Source organism: Anastrepha ludens, chromosome 2, assembly GCF_028408465.1.
Source record: "Anastrepha ludens isolate Willacy chromosome 2, idAnaLude1.1, whole genome shotgun sequence".
Lineage (NCBI taxonomy): Eukaryota > Metazoa > Arthropoda > Insecta > Diptera > Tephritidae > Anastrepha > Anastrepha ludens.
This window is the reverse complement of record NC_071498.1, coordinates 133,110,801-133,130,412: the sequence shown is the minus strand read 5'-3', so window position 1 is coordinate 133,130,412 and position 19,612 is coordinate 133,110,801. Positions and strand designations below refer to the sequence as shown.

Here is a 19,612-nt window from a genome sequence, read left to right as displayed (position 1 = left end):
GAAACTTTATCGAAGGCTTTCGAAAAGTCAGTGTAAATACAATGGACCTGGAAGCCAGCCGAGAAAGAATCAACGCAGTATTCACTAAAAACAGCCAGATTAGATACTGTAGATCTGTTAGCAATAAACACATGCTGATTAGGGCAAATTAAAGATTTAACCGCAAAGCTCAGCTTTGCATAGACCGCGTGCTCAAAAATGTTGGAAATAGTTGACAGCTTTGAAATAGGCCTATAATTTATAACGTCATTTTTATTGCCACTCTTAAAGAACTGCGTAATTAAAGAGAGCTTCCATGCGTCAATGAAGCACCCCGACGATAAAGAGTTGTTGAAAATAATTTGCAGGGCATAGACCAAAGCCGGACAATTTTTTATCAAAACTGCTGAAAGTCCATCAGCATCAGTTTTAGAGGATGATTTTAATTTAATTAAAGCTTTACTAATATCCTCAGGAGAGAGGCAAAGACTTCCAAAGCTCGGGGCATAAACTAAGTCAGAAGAAAAGTCAGACGGAGGATCAAGTTCTTCGTCAACAAAATTGGATTTGAAAAACTCAGCAAATAAGTTTGCCGCTTCACTAAGGCTTCACACTTGACTATTATCGAAAAACATACTAGTGAGAACATTGGCACTACTCCTTCTAGATTTTATGTTTTTCTAGAAGATTTTGGGATTTGCTCTAATATTTAACTCCATATTGTTAATATAGCTATTATAGAGAGATTTATTTAAATCTTTGTAATCCTTTAACGTTTGCTTATATTTAAGCAAATACAAATGATTCTTCGTAGATTAAAACTTCCTGAAATAATTATTTTTAAGATTTTTAAGCTTTTTCAAAGGTATTCTAACAGGGTAATTTATAAGGTTTTTTTATTTTCATTTTACAACGGATTAATAAAATTTCTAGTCTAGTAGAGTTAAAAAGGCAACTTGTTTCGGAAAAATAGTATCGAATATTTACTTGCACGTACAGGTCTCCAGAAATCCTTAGGTATATCCAAGCAGAGCGCAAGTGGATCCTTCTCCACCCACACCCACTAAAGTTTTGATTAGGCGGTCATGTGAGTTTTGGTTACAGGTGTTTGGCCATTGAGCAAAAATGTTGGCTTCTGGATTACTGATGAATTTAAGCGCTGACTGATGCCAGATTCCTCAAGGTAGTGCCACAATTTTCTAGCGAGCGTATTGTGTGAAATGCTGAAGCCCACCGTCAACCAACTGATTGGACCTTATCAGTGTGGCTTCAGACCTGGAAAGTCTACCATCGACCAAATATTTACAATACGCCAAATCTTGGAAAAGACCCACGAAAGGAGAATCGACACACACCATCTTTTCGTCGACTTCAAAGCTGCGTTCGACAGTACGGAAAAGAGTTATCAGTATGCCGCTATGTCTGAATTTGGTATCCCCACAAAACTAATACGGCTATGCAAGATGACGTTGCCCAACACCAGCAGCGCCGTCAGAATTGGCAAGGACCTCTACGAGCCGTTTGATACCAAACGAGGTTTCAGACAGGGTGACTCGCTGTCGTTTGACTTCTTTAATCTGATGTTGGAGAGCATAGTACGAGCCGCAGGACTTTATCGCTCAAGCACAATTTTTTAGAGGAGCGTACAATTGCTGGCGTATGCCGATGATATTGACATCATCGGCCTTAACAACCGCGCTGTAAGTTCTGCCTTCTCCAAACTGGATAAAGTGGCAAAACGAATGGGTCTGGTGGTGAACGAGGACAAAACGAAGTACCTCCTGTCTTCAAACAAACAGTCGGCACACTCGCTTATCGGCACCCACGTCCCTGTTGACAGGTTGTAAAAGGCTTCGTTTATTTAGGAACCAGCATTAACACCGATAACAATGTCAGCCTTGAAATCCAACGTAGAATCTCTCTTGCCAACAACTGCTACTTTGGACTAAGTAGGCAACTGAGCAGTAAAGTCCTCTCGCGACGAACAAAACTAAAACTCTACAAGACTCTCATCATGCGCGTCCTAACGTATGGCGTAGAAGCGTGGACGATGACAACATCCGATGAAGCGACGCCTGGAGTGCTTGAGAGAAAGATTCTGCGCATGATTTTTGGACCTTTGTACTTTGGCAATGGCGAATATCGCAGACGATGGAACGATGAGCTGTATTAGCTTTACGGCGACATAGACATAGCGCAGCGAATAAAGTTCCAGCGGCTTCGTTGGCTGGGTCATGTCATCCGAATGGATACAAACGCTCCGGCTTTGAAAGTACTCGATGCGGTACCAGCTGGTGGTAGTAGAGGAAGAGGAAGGCCTCCTCCGCGGTTATCGCGCCAATTAAGAAGATAAAGACGAAGTGTTACAATTTTTCCGAAATTAGTCAGTAAAAGTCTGCCTTCCATTCGATTGCGATTGAGTAATTCGCTATTAAGTTAATTTTGGGTATCAACTCGTAGAGACTTTCCCGCAAACAGCAAAGCTGTTGAACCTGCTACCAAAGACATTTTAGAGCCACTCACTTCGGTGCTCAATGGCAGCAAACTTGTAGTCTTCTCTTGAACAGATGAGCATCGAAACAGATCACCGAGTGTAAGGCGGGAACATTGAAATGCAGTGAAAGCCTTGCTTGCCATGAGTGGATCACAGAACCAGTCGAAGAAACTTCAGGGGTTAAGAAAGCGCCATGTTATTTTAAGTTCTCTATGGATGTGGTTCTCAGCTAATGTGCGTAATGTCATTACCTAGAATTGAAAGATACTTCAATACTAAGACACATGGGGTTCGATGCTCTACGCATTGCTTACTGTTGGTTACAAAATTACTTGTAGGTCATTTTCTGAGACTTTTGCTGCAGAATGTAATGATGAGCCGGTTTTGAAGTGAACTTCTCATATCTTCAGTCTTTATTTTTTTTTAATTTTACTTAGTTAAAGTGTCAGAAGCCTATATATCGATAGTCTAAAACAAGTTAACGATGCCTCCGTCGCTATCGCAAGTCAACATTTTCAACTTCTGTGCCTTTCTTTTTTTATTTTTAAGCAAATTTATTCCAGGTAACCTTATGAAATAAATCTTATAGGCTTTACGAATTAAAGCAAAGATTAGGTTAGCTCAACGTAAATGGCCGCTCGTATAAGAGCTAAGATAAAGAATCAAATTCGTCCATTGTAATGCCATTCAAAATAAAATAGAGACAGACGAAGCGAACTGGCGGATGAAGAGAGATAGAGAGGGAGTTTGAATTAGAGGAGAATGGCAACCAAACCGTGACTAATTGCAATTGCGTTAAGGGGGGGGGGGGGGGGGGGGGCGGTTTTTCGTTCTAAGTGATTCCTAATATATTTCAGAATATTCACACAAAGTTACAGAGCCTAATTCTCAATATTTCCGTAGATACAAAGCCAAAGGTAGGCGAGCGTTAGGTAGTTACGCTGTGACCGGACAGCTATAGTACAAACTTTATCTTCTTTTCTCGACTTTTCATTTTTATGATTTCTTTGAATTGGCGTACATGAATGAAAAAAAACGAATGAACCTTTTGAAATGAATCATAGCTTGTTCCCTTCAGTATTAAATTCTCTTCTATTTGAACTAACAAAATAGATTAAAAAAAAATTTCAAGATTTTTATACGAAGTTGAAATGAATTTTTTTTATAGAAAGGCATTTTTTTCTTCAAAAAGTTGAAATTTTGGAATTTCTCTCAGTTTTCTTAGTTCATCTAGAATAAAAAATCATGATAATTAGAAATCCATTTGAATTTTTTGCTTTAGATAATAATTACGAGCTGTATCTTGTACGCCAGTTGGAAACTCCAGCGTTGCAGCGCTCTACTAATTTCTATGATAAACATTTTTTTCAACTTATTTTAACCAGTACAAAAATTGTTTATACTTTTTAAATTTTCATTAAAAGATAGAAAAAACTTTGCAGTGCTAAATTAATTTTTTCCTTAAAAAAAATCGCAAAGAGATGCAATTTTTAGACCTCATAAACCAGGCTCCCCCCTTAACGGTTTCAGGCTACTGATAAAATTCACCAGGTATGTGCTATCTAAACCACAGGTGTAGCAACAAAGTGAGAGCCAAGATGTCTGAATCTTAGCCCAGTGAGAGCAGGGCAGCTGAGGAGCAGGTGCTAAGATGATTCCACCTCTCCTCCAGACAGCTGCTTTAGAAAGTACTTGAAGCAATGCCAAGTCTCGCTCGCCACATGGATACCTATCAGCAATGCCTGGTACAGATATGCACCAAATTCGAGAGCTGCAGTTTGACAGTAATTAATTTTGCATGCAATTCACTAATAAATGATCGTTGTGTTTGGGTGAATATTCAGATGCAGTAGTAAATGTTAATATAATTATATTGTAGAATTGCTTTAAGTGGAAGATAGGAGTATTAGGGAGTCCAAATGATCAAATATGTGACTACTTTGGATTAAATGTAGTTGCAAATCTTGCAGGATATGTGGCATGGTTAGTGTTGTAACAGGGTTGATGGTGGTGATTGAGATGAGTGAGGTATGCACTTCGATTACTTGGGCTTTTGTGTCCTCTACAAAGCGTAGTACCTTAGCGAATTCTAGTCCCCGTAATAAACCTAAGATAGAGCTAGATTGGGCTGAGCAAATGTGCCTCTCTTCGCCTGCATTCGGTAACAGAATTACAGCAAGAGGTAATTGGTATAGTTCGACGGCTAAATAGGTTAAGTAAGCCAGGTTGCTTGTCTAAGACAAGACAATCGGTGACCCTAAAGCCCATTGTGATACCTGCATTTGATTTCCATGCCCTAACTAAGTTGCTTAAACCACTTAGATCTTTTTAAGCAGGTAACTACAGCCTCCAGTGAGACGTTTTGCAAATTTTCCAGGTTTTCACAGAAATAATCGCCAAGATATTTGGCACAGCTTCTTTGAAGTGCAGGACATTCACAGAGGCGTTGTTGTACCGACTCAATTTTTTCTTCATCTCTACAACTACTGCAGAAGTCATTGTGAGGTACACCCATTCCTCTGGTTAGAGTACCAATAGGGCAGTGACCCGTTATAACACTTCTGAGGACGCAGGTAGTTGATCTGTTGAATGCAAGCAAGCAGTTTGGCTTGTTAAGATTCAATTTTGGACACAGCGCTTTGGAGACCCCGCAGTTAGCAGTTAGAAATCTCCTGCTATTGGTTTCAGCCATGACGCTCAAGTCAATTCCAGTGCACAGTTCATTTTGAGGAATACTTATGTCCTCTACCAAACGCTGAAGCTTAAGCTCAGAGTCTTTCCTTGCACGCTCTTTCATTTGTTCCCACTGCAGAGTTGTCGGGACCCAAAAAAGTGTGGTGTTGTGTTACTGGACGAGCGAGAGCGATCTCCTGCAGTCTTTTAACACATCTTGAATTGGTGCGCGTTGAGGTCAGTGCCTCGATCTCTGCTTGACTATCAACAAAAATGGTGAGGCTTACTAGAGGTGAGTCCATTAGACTTATACAGTTAAGGAAAAAACTCGACATATACCCCCTTATTTTGTATTTCTAATTAATAAAGCGCTTGCATTATATTTAAATGACCAAAAACAAAGTTTATTTACAAAACAAAAAGCTAATTCTAAAGCATAACAATAACAGAATTAACAAAAACAATAAAAATTCATGAGAAAAAAGTGTACATACAGTGTTAAAAATCGAATAGAATATTTTATTTCTTTTAAATAAATAAAAGAAAACAACATATTTTTAATATTTTGTAGGACTACCCTGGGCTTCAATAACCGCCTGAAGATGACGTGGCATAGACATCACCGAATTCTCCGTAATACTGGGCGAAATTTCCGACCACGCCCGAGTTAGGGAAGTTTTCAGTATTTCACGACTTCTGATATCATATTTGCGAGCAGATTTTTCCAAAATGTCCCAAATATGCTCAATTGGGTCAAGGGCTGGTGACTGGGGAGGTGTTTTGAGTTGTCTTGGTGCATGATAAAGAAGCCAGTTTCAAACAATATGCGCAGTATGCTTGGGGTCGTTGTCTTGTTGGAAAATCCATTGGTTTCCCAGGTCCAAGCTTTAAACAGATGGCTTCAGATTTTGTTCCAATATTGTCTTATACTGACGCCTTCAACAAAAACCAATCGACCAACTCCAGATGCCGCCATAGCTCCCCACACCATAACACTACCCCCACCATGTTTCACGTTAGGTACAATATTTTTGGGATCAAGTGCAGTATTCGGTTTTCGCCAAACCTTGTTTCGGCCGTCATTCCCGAAAATATTATACTTACTTTCATCAGTAAATATAACTTTCTTCCAAAAATCCATCCCATTCTGTAAATGTGCCTTAGCAAAATCTAGGCGAAGTTGACGATTCTTGGCTGAAATAAATGGCTTTTAGCGTGCTGTTCTACTTTTAAGGGGGGGGTAGGGTTTCGCGCTAAAAAAAAAAACACTTTTTTTTTTAATTTTTTACAGAAATATGGCTTAAGATACTTTAATAAAATCAGTTGCATGTTATTGTACATCTTTTCAATAAGTTTTTAAAAAATATTAATAATAAAATATTGACAAATAAGCCCATGACAGAGTTTTTTTTGGAGATATGTTTTTCGAGAGGTGCTCTGCGGTGCCAATCGGCATTCGTCGTAGAATCATCTGAAACTAAAAAAGTCGAATTTTTCAGTTAAAGTATGACGTAATGCTCCCCCCTACATTAATAAAAACTTTTTTTTTCATTTTTGTATATTAGTTTTGGTGGCAAAAAAACGTAAAACGAGCATTTTTGGCGAAAAATTTCGCCATATTTGTAAGTGAAAAACAACCTTAAAAAAAAAAAAAATAAAAAAAAACAGTGTAGGGGGGAGGTATTTTTGATTTAGAAAACGTGTGCCAAATTTGAAAAGAATCGGTTGAATAGTTTCGGAGTTGTGGTTGGCACCGACTTTTAAGAAGTCGTTTCGGGAAAAACGCGTTTGAAAAAATGACTCTGAGAAATTATCGATGCTCCGCATTCGAGGTAGAGTGCCTGCAAAGGCTATAACTTTGAGAGTTCTGCTCCGATCCACTTAAAATTTTGACACAACATTCTTGAAATGATTTACTACAAGATGAGTGAAGAAAAAAAATTTCGATTTTGTGACCCTACCCCCTTACTTAATTTTACTGTTTCAGCAATTTCCCCGTAAGATTTGTTTTTTTTTTTCGAAGATTAACCACCAAATTTCGAACTGATTGCTGAAGTTCTTTTCTATTTGCCATTTTTAAAGTTAAAACGCGTTTAACAAATCGCTTTCTGAATTTAAATAATTGTTATGTTTGACAGATAAAGCAAATCAAGAAAACTAACGGGTTTTTTCCCTTTAAGTTCTTCATTTTCCTATGTATTTTAAGAGTTGCCAAAGCTGTATGTAGACCTTTTTCCCACCGATTTCTATGTTTATCGCCAATAGTTTATAAGTTACCAATATTTTCAAACTTTTTTTTCTTCCAACATTCTTAACTATTAATGTCGTAAACATTCACATCAAAATTATGTTGAATATAATATTATCACTAGTTCTCTAGAAGTTGAAAATAGTATTGTGTATGTAGAGTTTTTTCTTTAACTGTAGTTTATGCTGCTTTATATTCAACGTAGATCTCTGCTGGGAAGATGGTCTGTGAGCAATTAAAGGATGATTGTTGCGGAATAGTTAAATAAGTTTAGCGCAGAATTACCCCGAACACCCTTTTTTTGTTTTGTCTTTTACGTTACTAAAAACAACCGAAAAGTCGATTATATTTTTATGTTTGCAAAATATGTTTACGCTCATAAATACAAACACATACGCACTGCAGCATAATAAATATTCTACATATATGTGACTTTGTAATAATGATTTTTTACATGGAAATATTTATTAACTAAAAAATCTACGTTTTGTATTTTTTCTCTATTTTCATGAAACGTGCGCCATATAAATCAATCAAACTGACAACAACAACTGCTGTTGCCTGGAACAAAAAACACTATACAAAATTAACTCACTTAAACAAATAAAAATAAAATATTTTTGAAATTTACACAATTCGCGCATTTCCATTACGCCTCGACCGTTTATCAAAACGTCAACGCTTGTTTATGGGTGTATGTGTGTGTGCGCGGCTAAACAACAATTGTGACAACGACAATATTCGACGACTTCAAATGCCAACATGCCAACAATGCGCAAAAATGTAAACAATTTTTTGCATAAAATAATTTTGTCAAAAATAACGAAAAACTTCAACGCTGCCGCTGCTGATGAAAAACACATACCAAAATGACGTACTGACTGACTGCACAAATATGACAAACAAACATGTTTATGCCGACCATGCGGCTGGTGCTGGCTGTGCTGGTCTCTTTTGCCCATCTGGCTGCTGGCTGCTGACTGCTGGCTGTCGGTTTGCTGGCTGCTACTGCTGCCCGGGCACATGGCACATCCTGTGAATGCGGATCTTTCTCGCCGTGATTGTGTCACATTTGACTGTGCTTTTTGGTACTTGGCGCTGATGTTGATGTTGTTCGTATACCTGGGCGCGCGCGTCGTAAATGGAATAAACGTCATAACAATGTCAACAATAACAAAAAATGGCTAAAACGACAAAAACGACGACAACAATGGTGATGGGTGACGCCAAAAATGCGCACAATGTTTGCACACACTCACACACACACACACACCGTCCTGTATGTGTGTGCACACACGCCTGCAACCCAAAATGACAACAATTTTAATGGAATTTAAACCCTCGGGCCCACACCTGACGTAACGTCTTCAACGAATGCGTGCCTGCTGCATCGCACGCTACTGGGACCACAACGCATCACACATACATGCATACACTCGCAAATACGATCACGTACTCATGCGCTGCCACCGCTTTGCTTTCCTATTTCTCACTTCACAACGGCATTTTCATATTTTTCCAACTGACATGAATATTCTTTGTTTTTTTTTTGTTTTTGCTTTTGGACTCCTGCCTATTTCTATAACTTTTTTTGTTGCTTTATTTCTCACTTATTTATGGTTTTTTGTGCGTACATACATTTTTTTTTTTGGTCTGCCTGCCTGCCTGCCGACATCTGCTTCCGCGCGTTGTCCAATTATTTGTCCCACATTTTGCACACCTGCTGTTTTCATAATCCCGCCACAACTTCTGGCACTACGCCATACACTCCATACACTTCTCCTGCATGTGTCTATGTCTGTCCACCTGTCCGCCTATCTGGCTGTCTGTCTGCGTTCACCTGTCCATCCGCACTTCCATGCGCCCGTCAACTGTTCTCCAATCTGTGCGCTCATATCCGCATATTTTTCGGTTTAACTGTATGTGTGTGTATGTGTGTGTGTATGCGCTTCCTTCCGGTTGCGTTCTACCTGCCGTCCACCACGACGCGTCTCACACCCCCAACATTCCTGTTGACGTTCGCATGATGGCCGCATACGTGATGCGCTTTAACGTGATGTGCTTTCTGCTGCCTATCTGCTGTCGTCTCACGGCCTCGATGCTTTAACGCCCGCCGCTCACTCTTACTGCTCGCTGCTCGCTGCTCACTTTGTGTGTTTGCTGATAAACGCCCACTTTGTGGCTCTACTCATATGGCGGCGGACACTCATGACGCGACATCCGTTTGGCTTCATGTTTGCGGTTGCTCGGTGATCCCATATTTTCCGGTTCTTCATTTGCTCGGCTCATATCGCTTTTTGTTTATCTTCCGCTATCTCTTCACTTTCGGGCACTCTCTGTGAATTTATGTACACTGGGGAAATCGCAATAATTTGATTACTCCCACTTCCTGCGGAACAAAAACAAAAAACAACAAAACAAAAAACGCAAACGTCGCTCTCCAATTGCGGCTTGGCGCTTACTGCTTCCTGCTTGCCTTTCACGACTGTCGCTTAAACCTTCACCTGTGTTTATTGTTTCTTCGCATGTGTTTATTTACTTAACACCTTCACACGGCGGCACTCGCACCCTCACTCACATACGCACTCGGATCACGCACATGTCTACGCTTAATTGCTGCTTTCATTTGACATGATCCCCATCGAATGCTTCTTCCCGCGTGTGCTCTGACGATATCCAACTTCAATTCCCTTCATTAAAATATAATTTTTGCTCTGTTTCACACTATTTTAATCAAAATATGCATCAATTCACACGTTTGTCACAAAAACCCACTTGCCTCGCCACATGCCACATGCCACATGTCACATGCTACATGCCACATATTATATACGCACCTGTTGGCATATTGCCTCACATACTTCCAATAATGTTGTTGGTTCACCCACCGCAGGTCCTTTGGTTCAAAGACACCATGCAGCTGGACACCACCGAACGTCACATCATGGAGAATCGTGGCTCACGTCATACACTGATTATACGGAAGGTGCATCCCCAGGACTTTGGTAATTATTCTTGTGTGGCTGAAAATCAACTTGGGAAAGCACGAAAAACCTTGCAATTGAGCGGGAAACCAAATGTTGCCGTCTTCAACTCGCCGCCAATCAGTCAGTACAAGGACAGGTAAGTAGGTCATAAAAAGTTGAAATATAATATAATTCTGTGTATGTATGTGCTTACATATGTATGTGTGTGTGTACTTTAAAAAGCACATTAGAGAAGAATATAAGTTTGGGAATTCATCTAATGGGAATGCAACTGAAGTAATCCAAATCTTAACAAACTCATTAAAATTCCAAAGAGGAAACGTGTTGCCATAAAAGTTTTCAGTTACATATCCCAACTGTCATTAAGATAGAAAGTCGCAAAGTGCAATCCAAAGTAAAAGGTGGTTTATAAAAATTAAAGATATTTACGGCCGCCGTAGCCGAGTGGGTGGGAGCGTGACTACCGCGCCGAAGTACATGGGCTCGAAACCCGGGCACGAAACATCGAATGGTAGAAAACGCTTTTTTCAAATAGCAGGCGCCCGTCGGTAGGCAATGGCAAACCTCTGACTGTTTTTCTGCTATGAAAAGCTCCTCATAAAAAACAACCATTTGCTGTTCGGAGTCGACTTATATAGGGTGGGCCATGTAAAATTTGCTTTTTGAATCGGCTATAACAAAAACCAATCAATATTTTTTCAAAATTTTTTTTATTTTAAAGATTGATCATTGTCATTTATGAATAAAAAGTAATATCGGTCAAATGACTGCCACGCCTGGCTTTACAATAGACCATTCGATCAACCCAATTTTTAAGCACATTTTCGATTGTTTGGGCTCCAATTTCATGAATGCCAACTTCGATTTCGTGTTTTAAAACATCAATCGTCTCTGGATGGTTCACATAGCATTTGTGCTTAACGGCTCCCCACAACAAATGGTCCAACGGGCTTAAATCACAGCTCCAAAGCGGCCAATTGATATCGGAATTTCGGCTGATTATTCGGTTTTCAAAAACGGTAGCCAAAAGTTCGAGTGTAACTTTGGCAGTGTGACAAGTTGCACCATCCTGTTGAAACCAAATGTCGTCCATGTCATCCTCTTCAATTTTTGGAAACAACTCGTTGAGCATTTACTGTAGCCGCGGCTCCTCGCTCATTTTCGAAAAAAATGGCCCGATGATGCCGCCAGACCAAAAACCGCACCAAACAGTGACTCGTTGTGGATGCATTTGCTTCTCTACAGTAACGTGTGGATTTTCTGAGCCCCAAATCCGACAATTTTGCTTTTTGGAGTAGCCACAGATGAGAAAATCAGAAAAGATGAAGAAGACTTCACCACTTTGGTGGTTTAGGGTTTCAATATTTCCCAATTTTGTTCAAGTGTATAGCGTCCCATTTCGTAAACTTTTAACCTTTAAGTAAATTATGAACACAACTTTTCAACTTTTCAACTTTTTCAGCGTTTTTCTTAGTCTAATTTTTAAGTTATAACAGAAAAAAGCTACGAATTTCTTTCAGTTTCGCTTAGAAATTAACTGAGCATGACAACAAAATCCACTGTGAATTTTATTTATATACTGGACCCCGATAATATGGATTTGAAATACTAGACCTAAAAAAATAATATTTAATCTATGATGAGACTAGAAAGTTTTTATTATTATTTTGAAATATTATTCTATTTTTTAACTAAGCACAGATTTAAATCAGTTCTATAACGCACAACCCAATTGTGTATAACAAAAGATAGAAATTCAGGGTTAACATTGAAATACTGGGTTGACCATATTCGACGGACCTATGAAAAACACAATTTTTTTTATGTTGACGATAATAATCATTTTATTTAGTTCAAGTAGATTTGTTGACATCACTTTTTGGATATGATATCTCTCAAATGGCCGCCTTGAGCCTGTACAGCGTATTGTGCCCGTTTTGCAGGATTTTCCATAGCTTTAGCTAACATTTCGGCTGGAAAGCGGCTATTTCCTCACGGGTGTTGTTCTTGAGCTCTTTTATGGTATTTGGCTAATTAATATAAACCTTTGATTTTAAATATCCCCACAAGAAGAAGTCAGGTGGCGTTATTTCGGGCGAACGCGGTGACCAGTCAAAATCGCCATTTTTCGACATCAAACGTCGAGGAAACAATTTCTTCAAAAAGTGGATTGTGGTGCGAGCTGTGTGTGGTGAAGCGCCGTCTTGTTGAATCCAGAACTGCCCAATACGCTTTCGACGAATAATTGGTATCACAAAAACGGTTATCATATCGCGATAATGCTCCTGATTGACGGTAACAGCTTGACCATCTTCATTTTCGAAGAAAAACGGCCCAATAATGGTTTTCGCACTAATGCCGCACCAAACCGTGACTTTTTCGTCGTAAAGGGGTACCTCTTGAATTTCGTGAGGATTTTCAGTGGAGTAAATAGGGCAATTTTGCTTGTTTACCGTCCCATTCAATAAGAAATGAGCCTCATCGGACATGATGATTTTGTTCCAAAGTTATTCGTCATCTTCGGCCATTTCTATGATTCTTTGGGCCCATTCCAATCAACGAGGCTTGTTCGCAGGCAACAATCTTTGCGTCAATTGAATCTTATGCGGGAATAAATGCAAATCAATGCGGATAATTCGTTGTAAAGTAGTCCGAGCAATGCCCAACTGCTGAGAACAGCGATTTTGGGATGTCCTTGGCGACGTGTAAACACTGGCCCGTACAAGAGCAATATTCTCATCCGATCGGCTTGGTCGGTTTTGGTTTGGTTTCTTTGGATTAGAAAGAGCATCACCAGTCGAAAACCTTTCGTACAAACATTTAATGGTGTTCTTAGAAGGCGCACTTTTCACATTATATAATCTTTTATATGCTCGTTGAGTTTTCATAATTGACTTCTTTTGTTGAATGTAAATTTCCATGGTAAAAATCTGCTTGGACTGACGCTTTCAACGCGGTATATCATTAAGCGATCTGACGTCTCTGTCAAAAGATACAGGTTTGCCAGATGGGTCCGTCGAATATGGGCAACCCTGTAGCAGTGGTCACACAAGTTACGCATTCTGAGCGAGTTTATAAAAAAAAAAGAAAAACTGCATTGTTGAAGTTTCCAGCTCCAAATTTTAAACTAATATTTAGTTGAATCTCCAAATGTTTTTATTGCGGCAGCGCAACGGCTGGGGTAGTCCACCAACTGCTCACATCACTGCTTCGAAATCTTCAGCCACGCATCTTTAACAATTTCCCAAAACTGTTAATTGGTACTCGCTTGCGCATTTCGCACAGCTCTTTTTAAGTCCTCTTATAGATTTTCTATAGTATAGATTTTCTATAGGATTGAAGTCGGGGAACTGAGCTGGCCATTCCATAACCTCAATTTTATTTGGCCTTCAGATTTGTGTGTTTAGGATCATTATTTTTCTGGTAGACCCATTTCTTTTTGGAATTTCTTTTCTGCAGTACCGCAGCATAACACTCAGCATTATTTTTGCTTAAATATTGCTGTTTATTATGCCATCAATTTTATCTATGAAGCCTGCGCCCTAATATGAGAAACATCGCCATACCATTAATTTTGGGCCCCCCTGTTTCATGGTTTTTGGATTGTCGTGTGGCTGGTGGCAGGGGGACGTCTAACATATTATCGTGCACCTGTGCCGCCACACACAACTATTATAGACTCGAGAGTGCATAAAATATTACGCCACAAGTCAGTTGTCCAACTGCCATGTTTTCTTGCGAATCCCAAACGCTTTGCCTTATAAAGGGTTTTTCGAATAAGTGGTGTTATTTTGATATTAAAAGAAAAGTACTATTTTTTAATATAAATGGCCGGCTGTTTATTTCATTATAAAGAGGAATATATGCTGTTAATAGGGGAAAATAACATCAGGCAATTGGCCACCACGATCACTCTTACAGGACAATATCCTTTTCATGAAATTTTCCATAACCGAATTGCAAAGTGGCTGCCCTGTGTCCTCGATAGCCTCACGAACGCCATCTTTGAGGTCATGAATCGACCCTGGGCTGTTGACGTAGATCTGCTCTTTCACGTGACCCCAAAGAAAAAAGTCGCAAGGTGTTAAATCACAAGATCCGGTGGCCAATTGTGATCACTTCTCTGAGAGATAACACGGTCCGCAAACTTTTTCCGTAAAACATCAATGGTTTCGTTGCTTATGTGGCATGTAGCGCCGTCTGGTTGAAAATAAACATTGTCCAGATCAATAGCATCCAATTCGGGACATAAAAATCGTTAACCAGCTCTCGATAGCGCAATACATTCATTCAAAATACCTTGAAAACCCGATTTTGCTGTTAGCATGTTCCTTCGTGGGCTGCGAGCTACTAATTCGGCTTCCCGTAGTATCCTACGAACATTTAAGTTAACTTCTTTTTAAATTTCTATGGCTGACTTCATGTGATTCTCTTTCGACCACCTTACAATTCTTTCGCAGGGAAGTTTTTCATTTTCCTCCTCTTTTTTCCGGCTCTTCCCCAAATTTGATTGCATTTGAAATCATTTTTGCCGAATATGAAATAATATTTGGTATTTCTGTGTAAGATCTTTCATTTGTTCTTCAGAATATGCTCTCATTGTTTTGTGATGCAGTGTTTCGCTCGATCCACTTTAGTCAAATCATAAGTAACATTTGCATGAGTCTCTCTCTCTCTCTCTCTTTGCCTTGTTCCTATTTCGGGACGGTCCTCCTTGCTCTCATACACCAAGTTCCTCTGTCCTGCGTCATCGCATCACCAAGGTGCCGGTTATGCCCCTTTGTATCGTATTGAACCAGGCCTATTGTGGTCTTCCTTCCTGTTCTAGTGGACTCAGTTATGTTCATGGCGAGTTTGACGATGTGATCTTGGTATCTACGCATTACGTGTCTGCACCATCTTAGGCTGCCTTTTCTTGGATTTTCCACGAAATAGGTGCAATTTTTATATTTTCTCGTAGCTTCATGTTTTTCACTTTGTCCACGCACAGATTTCTGCTGGCCAGCGAAGCATTCTCATTTCCACCACGTTCATCTTCTTCTTGCATTGCCTAACATTGTGACCGCCTATAGCCTTATAGGCCTCACGCAGGTTTTATGTAGGTGGCTGATTTATTCAGATAAACTCTTCATCTCTTAACCCTTCGTTGATATTTTGTATGGACATTTTCTTATGTATGATTTATAGGAGAAAAATAATTGACATCAAAATAATTTTTAAGGGTACTGCTATTTTCAAGTTCACAGCTGTACATATTTTTTTTGTGTAGATAAAATAAATTAGAAATTCGGAATTGGAATTATAAGGCACGGAAAATGTATTATTTCGAAAGTTTTGGATGCAAATGCCAATTGGGTGGCTACTCTGTTCTTTAGAAGCGCATTTATTTTTACTTATCAAAGTTTAGTTTGAACCAATGTGAGCCAGAAATAAAATTTATGGAAATATTTCGATGCCAGCACCACCCGGAAAGTAATATTTTCATGGCCATAATGAAAGTCATATTAAATTCGGTGCTGGAGATTAAGCAAAGATAAAAAGAATAGCAGGCAGTCAGACCAAGTTTTTTAAATCGTCTTATTATATTTGGTTACATAGCCTGCATTATTTTTTCATAATATTTTCAATATACAGACACGACGACCATGCAAGTGCACTTTTATATCAGTATAGATTACTAACACACATACGTTCCTGCGCTTGTATGTGTGTGTGTTGCATGCGTAAGCCAAAGAACTGCTTTGCTATGCAAATCTAGTTTCAAATGCTTTCGGCGAAAAAACCAACAGCACATAGAGATACACACACGAGCTCCTCCTGTGCAGTTAAGTGAGTTGACGATGCAGTAAAATTAACTTTGAAAAGCAACAAAATTCAACGACTGCAATAAAACTGTGAGCACCGAAGCTGACTAGCATTTTTGCTAAATTTGTCGAGAACTTCGAATTTTTCCTTGTGTGTGCATGTAGGAAAATATCTGTGTTGTGGAGATCATAAAAGTGCATTGACTTAAAGAAAGAATAAAGTCGCTGACAGCATTGCGTTTTTTGTTGTCAGTATTGTGCGCCCTACGTACGTAGTTAAATAATGAATTTAAGGAAAACGCGTAAATAAATTCAAATGATAAGGTGAGGTTGAGAGAATAGGAATTTATTAAAACCTCAAAGAAATAAGTGAATCGGAACACTTTGTGTGCAATTTGATTGAAATCGACAAAATTATCTCTCTCTGACTTTTTAAAAATATATATTGGTAGTCGAAAAAGTCTTTTCGTATTTTGTTAATAGATGTCTTGGAGTCATCTATCTCCAGTGTTACCAATCACATTGTGTCATGTAATATGGTGTTAGAAAGGTGGCATTTTAAACTTCATTTAACCAAAAAAAAATGAAATTCGGAGAAGTTGAAAAAAAGTTATAGCTGTTCAAAAATGAGTGAAAATAATGAAGGAATTTTTTTTGGAAAATCAAATACAATTTTTCATAGAACCAAATAACTTTATTCAGTAATGTATTGCCCATTTTGATCTGTGACCTTTTGTCATCTTTCAGGCACATCATAATCCCACGTTCATTAAACTGCTGATTTTTATTAGCAAAAAACTGAGCTAGGTACGATTTGGCATCATCATCATTATTGAAATTTTTACCATTCAAGGAGTTTTGTAAAAATCGAAACAAAAAGTAATCAGATGGTGCAAGGTCAGAAAAAAATGGTAGATGTGGCAAAACATCCCAGCCAAGCTCCAATAAATTTTGCCGATCGACCAAAGATGAGTGTGGCCTTGCATTGCCATGATGGAATACAATACTTTTTCGATTTGTCAATTCGGGTCGCTTTTCTTCAACTGCATTGTTTAATTTCGTTAGTTGTTTAATGTAGACATCAGAATTGAACGTTCGGTTGTGTGCTAAGAGTTCAAAGTAGACAATTCCTTTGTAATTCCAACAAACTGATAACAAAACCTTCTTTTGATGAATATCAGCTTTTGATGTGGTTGGAGTTAGTTCAGCTGGCCTGCTCCACGATCTTTTCCGCTTGATATTGTTGTAAACAACCCATTTTGCATTGCCAGTTATCAGTCGTTTGGAAAATGTATCATTTTCATTACGTTTCTTTGACAAATCGCAGCTGTTAATGCGTTTCTTTTAGTTCGTGAGGAAGCCATGTATCGAGTTTTTGAACATAGCCAAGTTGTTTTAAGTGATTTTCAATGCCTGTAAGTGATACATGAAGTTTCTCTGCAATCTCTCGTGTTATACTGTGACGATCCGAATCGATTATTGCGTCATCAACTTCAACTGGCCGACCAGAGCGTTTTCCATCTTTGAGTGAAAAATCACCAGAACGAAATTTGGCAAACCAATTTTGACACTGCCGTTCTTTTAAAGCTTCGATGCCATAAACAGCACATCACTTTTTATGAACTTGCGATGCGGCTTTCCCTTTGCGGAAATAAAAAAGCAAAATATGACAAAAATGTTCCTTTTGATTTTCCATTTTTCAACGAACGCCAAACGAAAACTACGCAACCGATCGAAAAACTTTTTTTTACTGATTGACAGCTAAGTTGGCAACTATCAAATAACAAAATGTGTTTTATATTTGTACTACGTCTGCAAATCTAAAAATTCATCTGGAACCATCTATGAATGAAATCCGCAATTACTTAGTTGCCAATGCAATACTTCGTGCTCCGCTTTTGACGGGTGTAATAGGGAATGTTTAAAAATACGTTAGATTTGTATCTTAAAAAATAAAAAAGAATAGAATAGGCAGAGGTGTAAAGCCTTAGCTATGAGCAATTGCAACTTAATCAAATATAGATGCATTTAATGAAAGCCTCAAAAGTATTCGATAAAATAATATTTTTTTATAGAGACGACATACCTTTTGCTTTAAAAAAGTTTTCATAACTGTGACATTGGTATGTTTTTAAGCCCTTTTTGGGAGAATAAAAATAAGTTTTAAAATTATGCCAAATACATTTCAAATAATAATGATAACCTATTGTATAATCAAAAGAAAAATAAGTTTTAAACTCCTGGATAAATACAAATGTGTGTTAGGATAATGCTAAATAATCTAATTTTATCATAACTTTGTAAACTCCTATGTTGAAATGATTTTGGGCAATAAATGAAATGAAATGAAATGTTTTTCTAAGCAAGTTTTTTTATAAAAGTGAACGCAAAATATATAGGTAAGAGACTTTCTAAGAACACACAAACAACTATATTATTTGCGAGTATTTGCGCGTTTTCCCCCGCCTTATAGCTGCAATGCAGAGAGTTTTAGGAACGGGTTAAAAAATTTATTTTTTATTTTTAAATTCATACAAAATATTAAAGCTTTAGTGAAGTTTCCAACACACATACCCACTTATATATACACCAGAAAAATTTCAAAAGCAAAAAAGGCAGCACAGTCATTCAAGAGAAAGAAATTGGCAACGGAAGGAAATGTGTGCAGTGCTGCTCTTTGCCGCATTTGTGCGAATTTGTGCAACTGTCATTCACAAGTACTTAAATATTATAATTTATGTATATGCAATGTAGATACAAATTTTTTCGCATACATGCCAAACTCTTTACATACAAAAGTTGCTCTCTAATTTCATGCATATCTTCGGGCGACCTTTGCCATTGCCCGTTCATTGTTTGCCTTTGCGTCAAAGTCGCCATTTGAACTTTCTCCCTTTTTTTGCTGTCTGCCAAATTTGGTTTTTCACAATTGTAAATAATCATTTTTATTTCTTGCTCTAGAACTTTTTGATTGGCATACTTTTACGAATAGGCACAATTTGTGATTGGCTCTTGCTATTCACCTCCTTCTGTCCATGTGCTACATAAGCGCCAGCCTGCAACGCGTCATATTGGCAATATTGTGATTTTCGGTCGATTCCACAAAGTGCTTACATATACTGGCGAAACTCACACATACTCACATAGATGAATAACATGCCCTGCATCAAATTGTGCGACTAATCTGTAAAAGTAGCATTGCGTATTTGGTTTCATGACGTACAACTGGGTATTAGTTGGATAATTTCGAGTCACATCTTCCAAGTTTGGAAGTAACGAAGCTCAGTAGGAAATGCGAATAATGACTGCACTCACACGTGACGACAATGGCGCAATACGAAAGCTACAGCTTGGGGCTCTGTGGCGCTGGTTTGAGTTCAAACCAAATATAAAATAAGGTTTTTTTTCTCTTCTTTTCATTACAAAT

At 38.4% G+C, this 19,612-nt stretch overlaps 1 protein-coding gene across 1 annotated transcript in view; it reads left to right on the top strand.

The window, feature by feature from the left end:
• The window catches only part of LOC128854986 (lachesin), a 249,911-nt gene that overhangs the window by 141,494 nt on the left and 88,805 nt on the right, over window positions 1-19,612 (top strand). Inside the window, exon 7 of the mRNA XM_054089525.1 lies at window positions 10,288-10,517. Within this exon, the coding sequence (XP_053945500.1) occupies window positions 10,288-10,517 (230 nt within the window). The remainder of the gene's footprint in view (window positions 1-10,287; window positions 10,518-19,612) is intronic.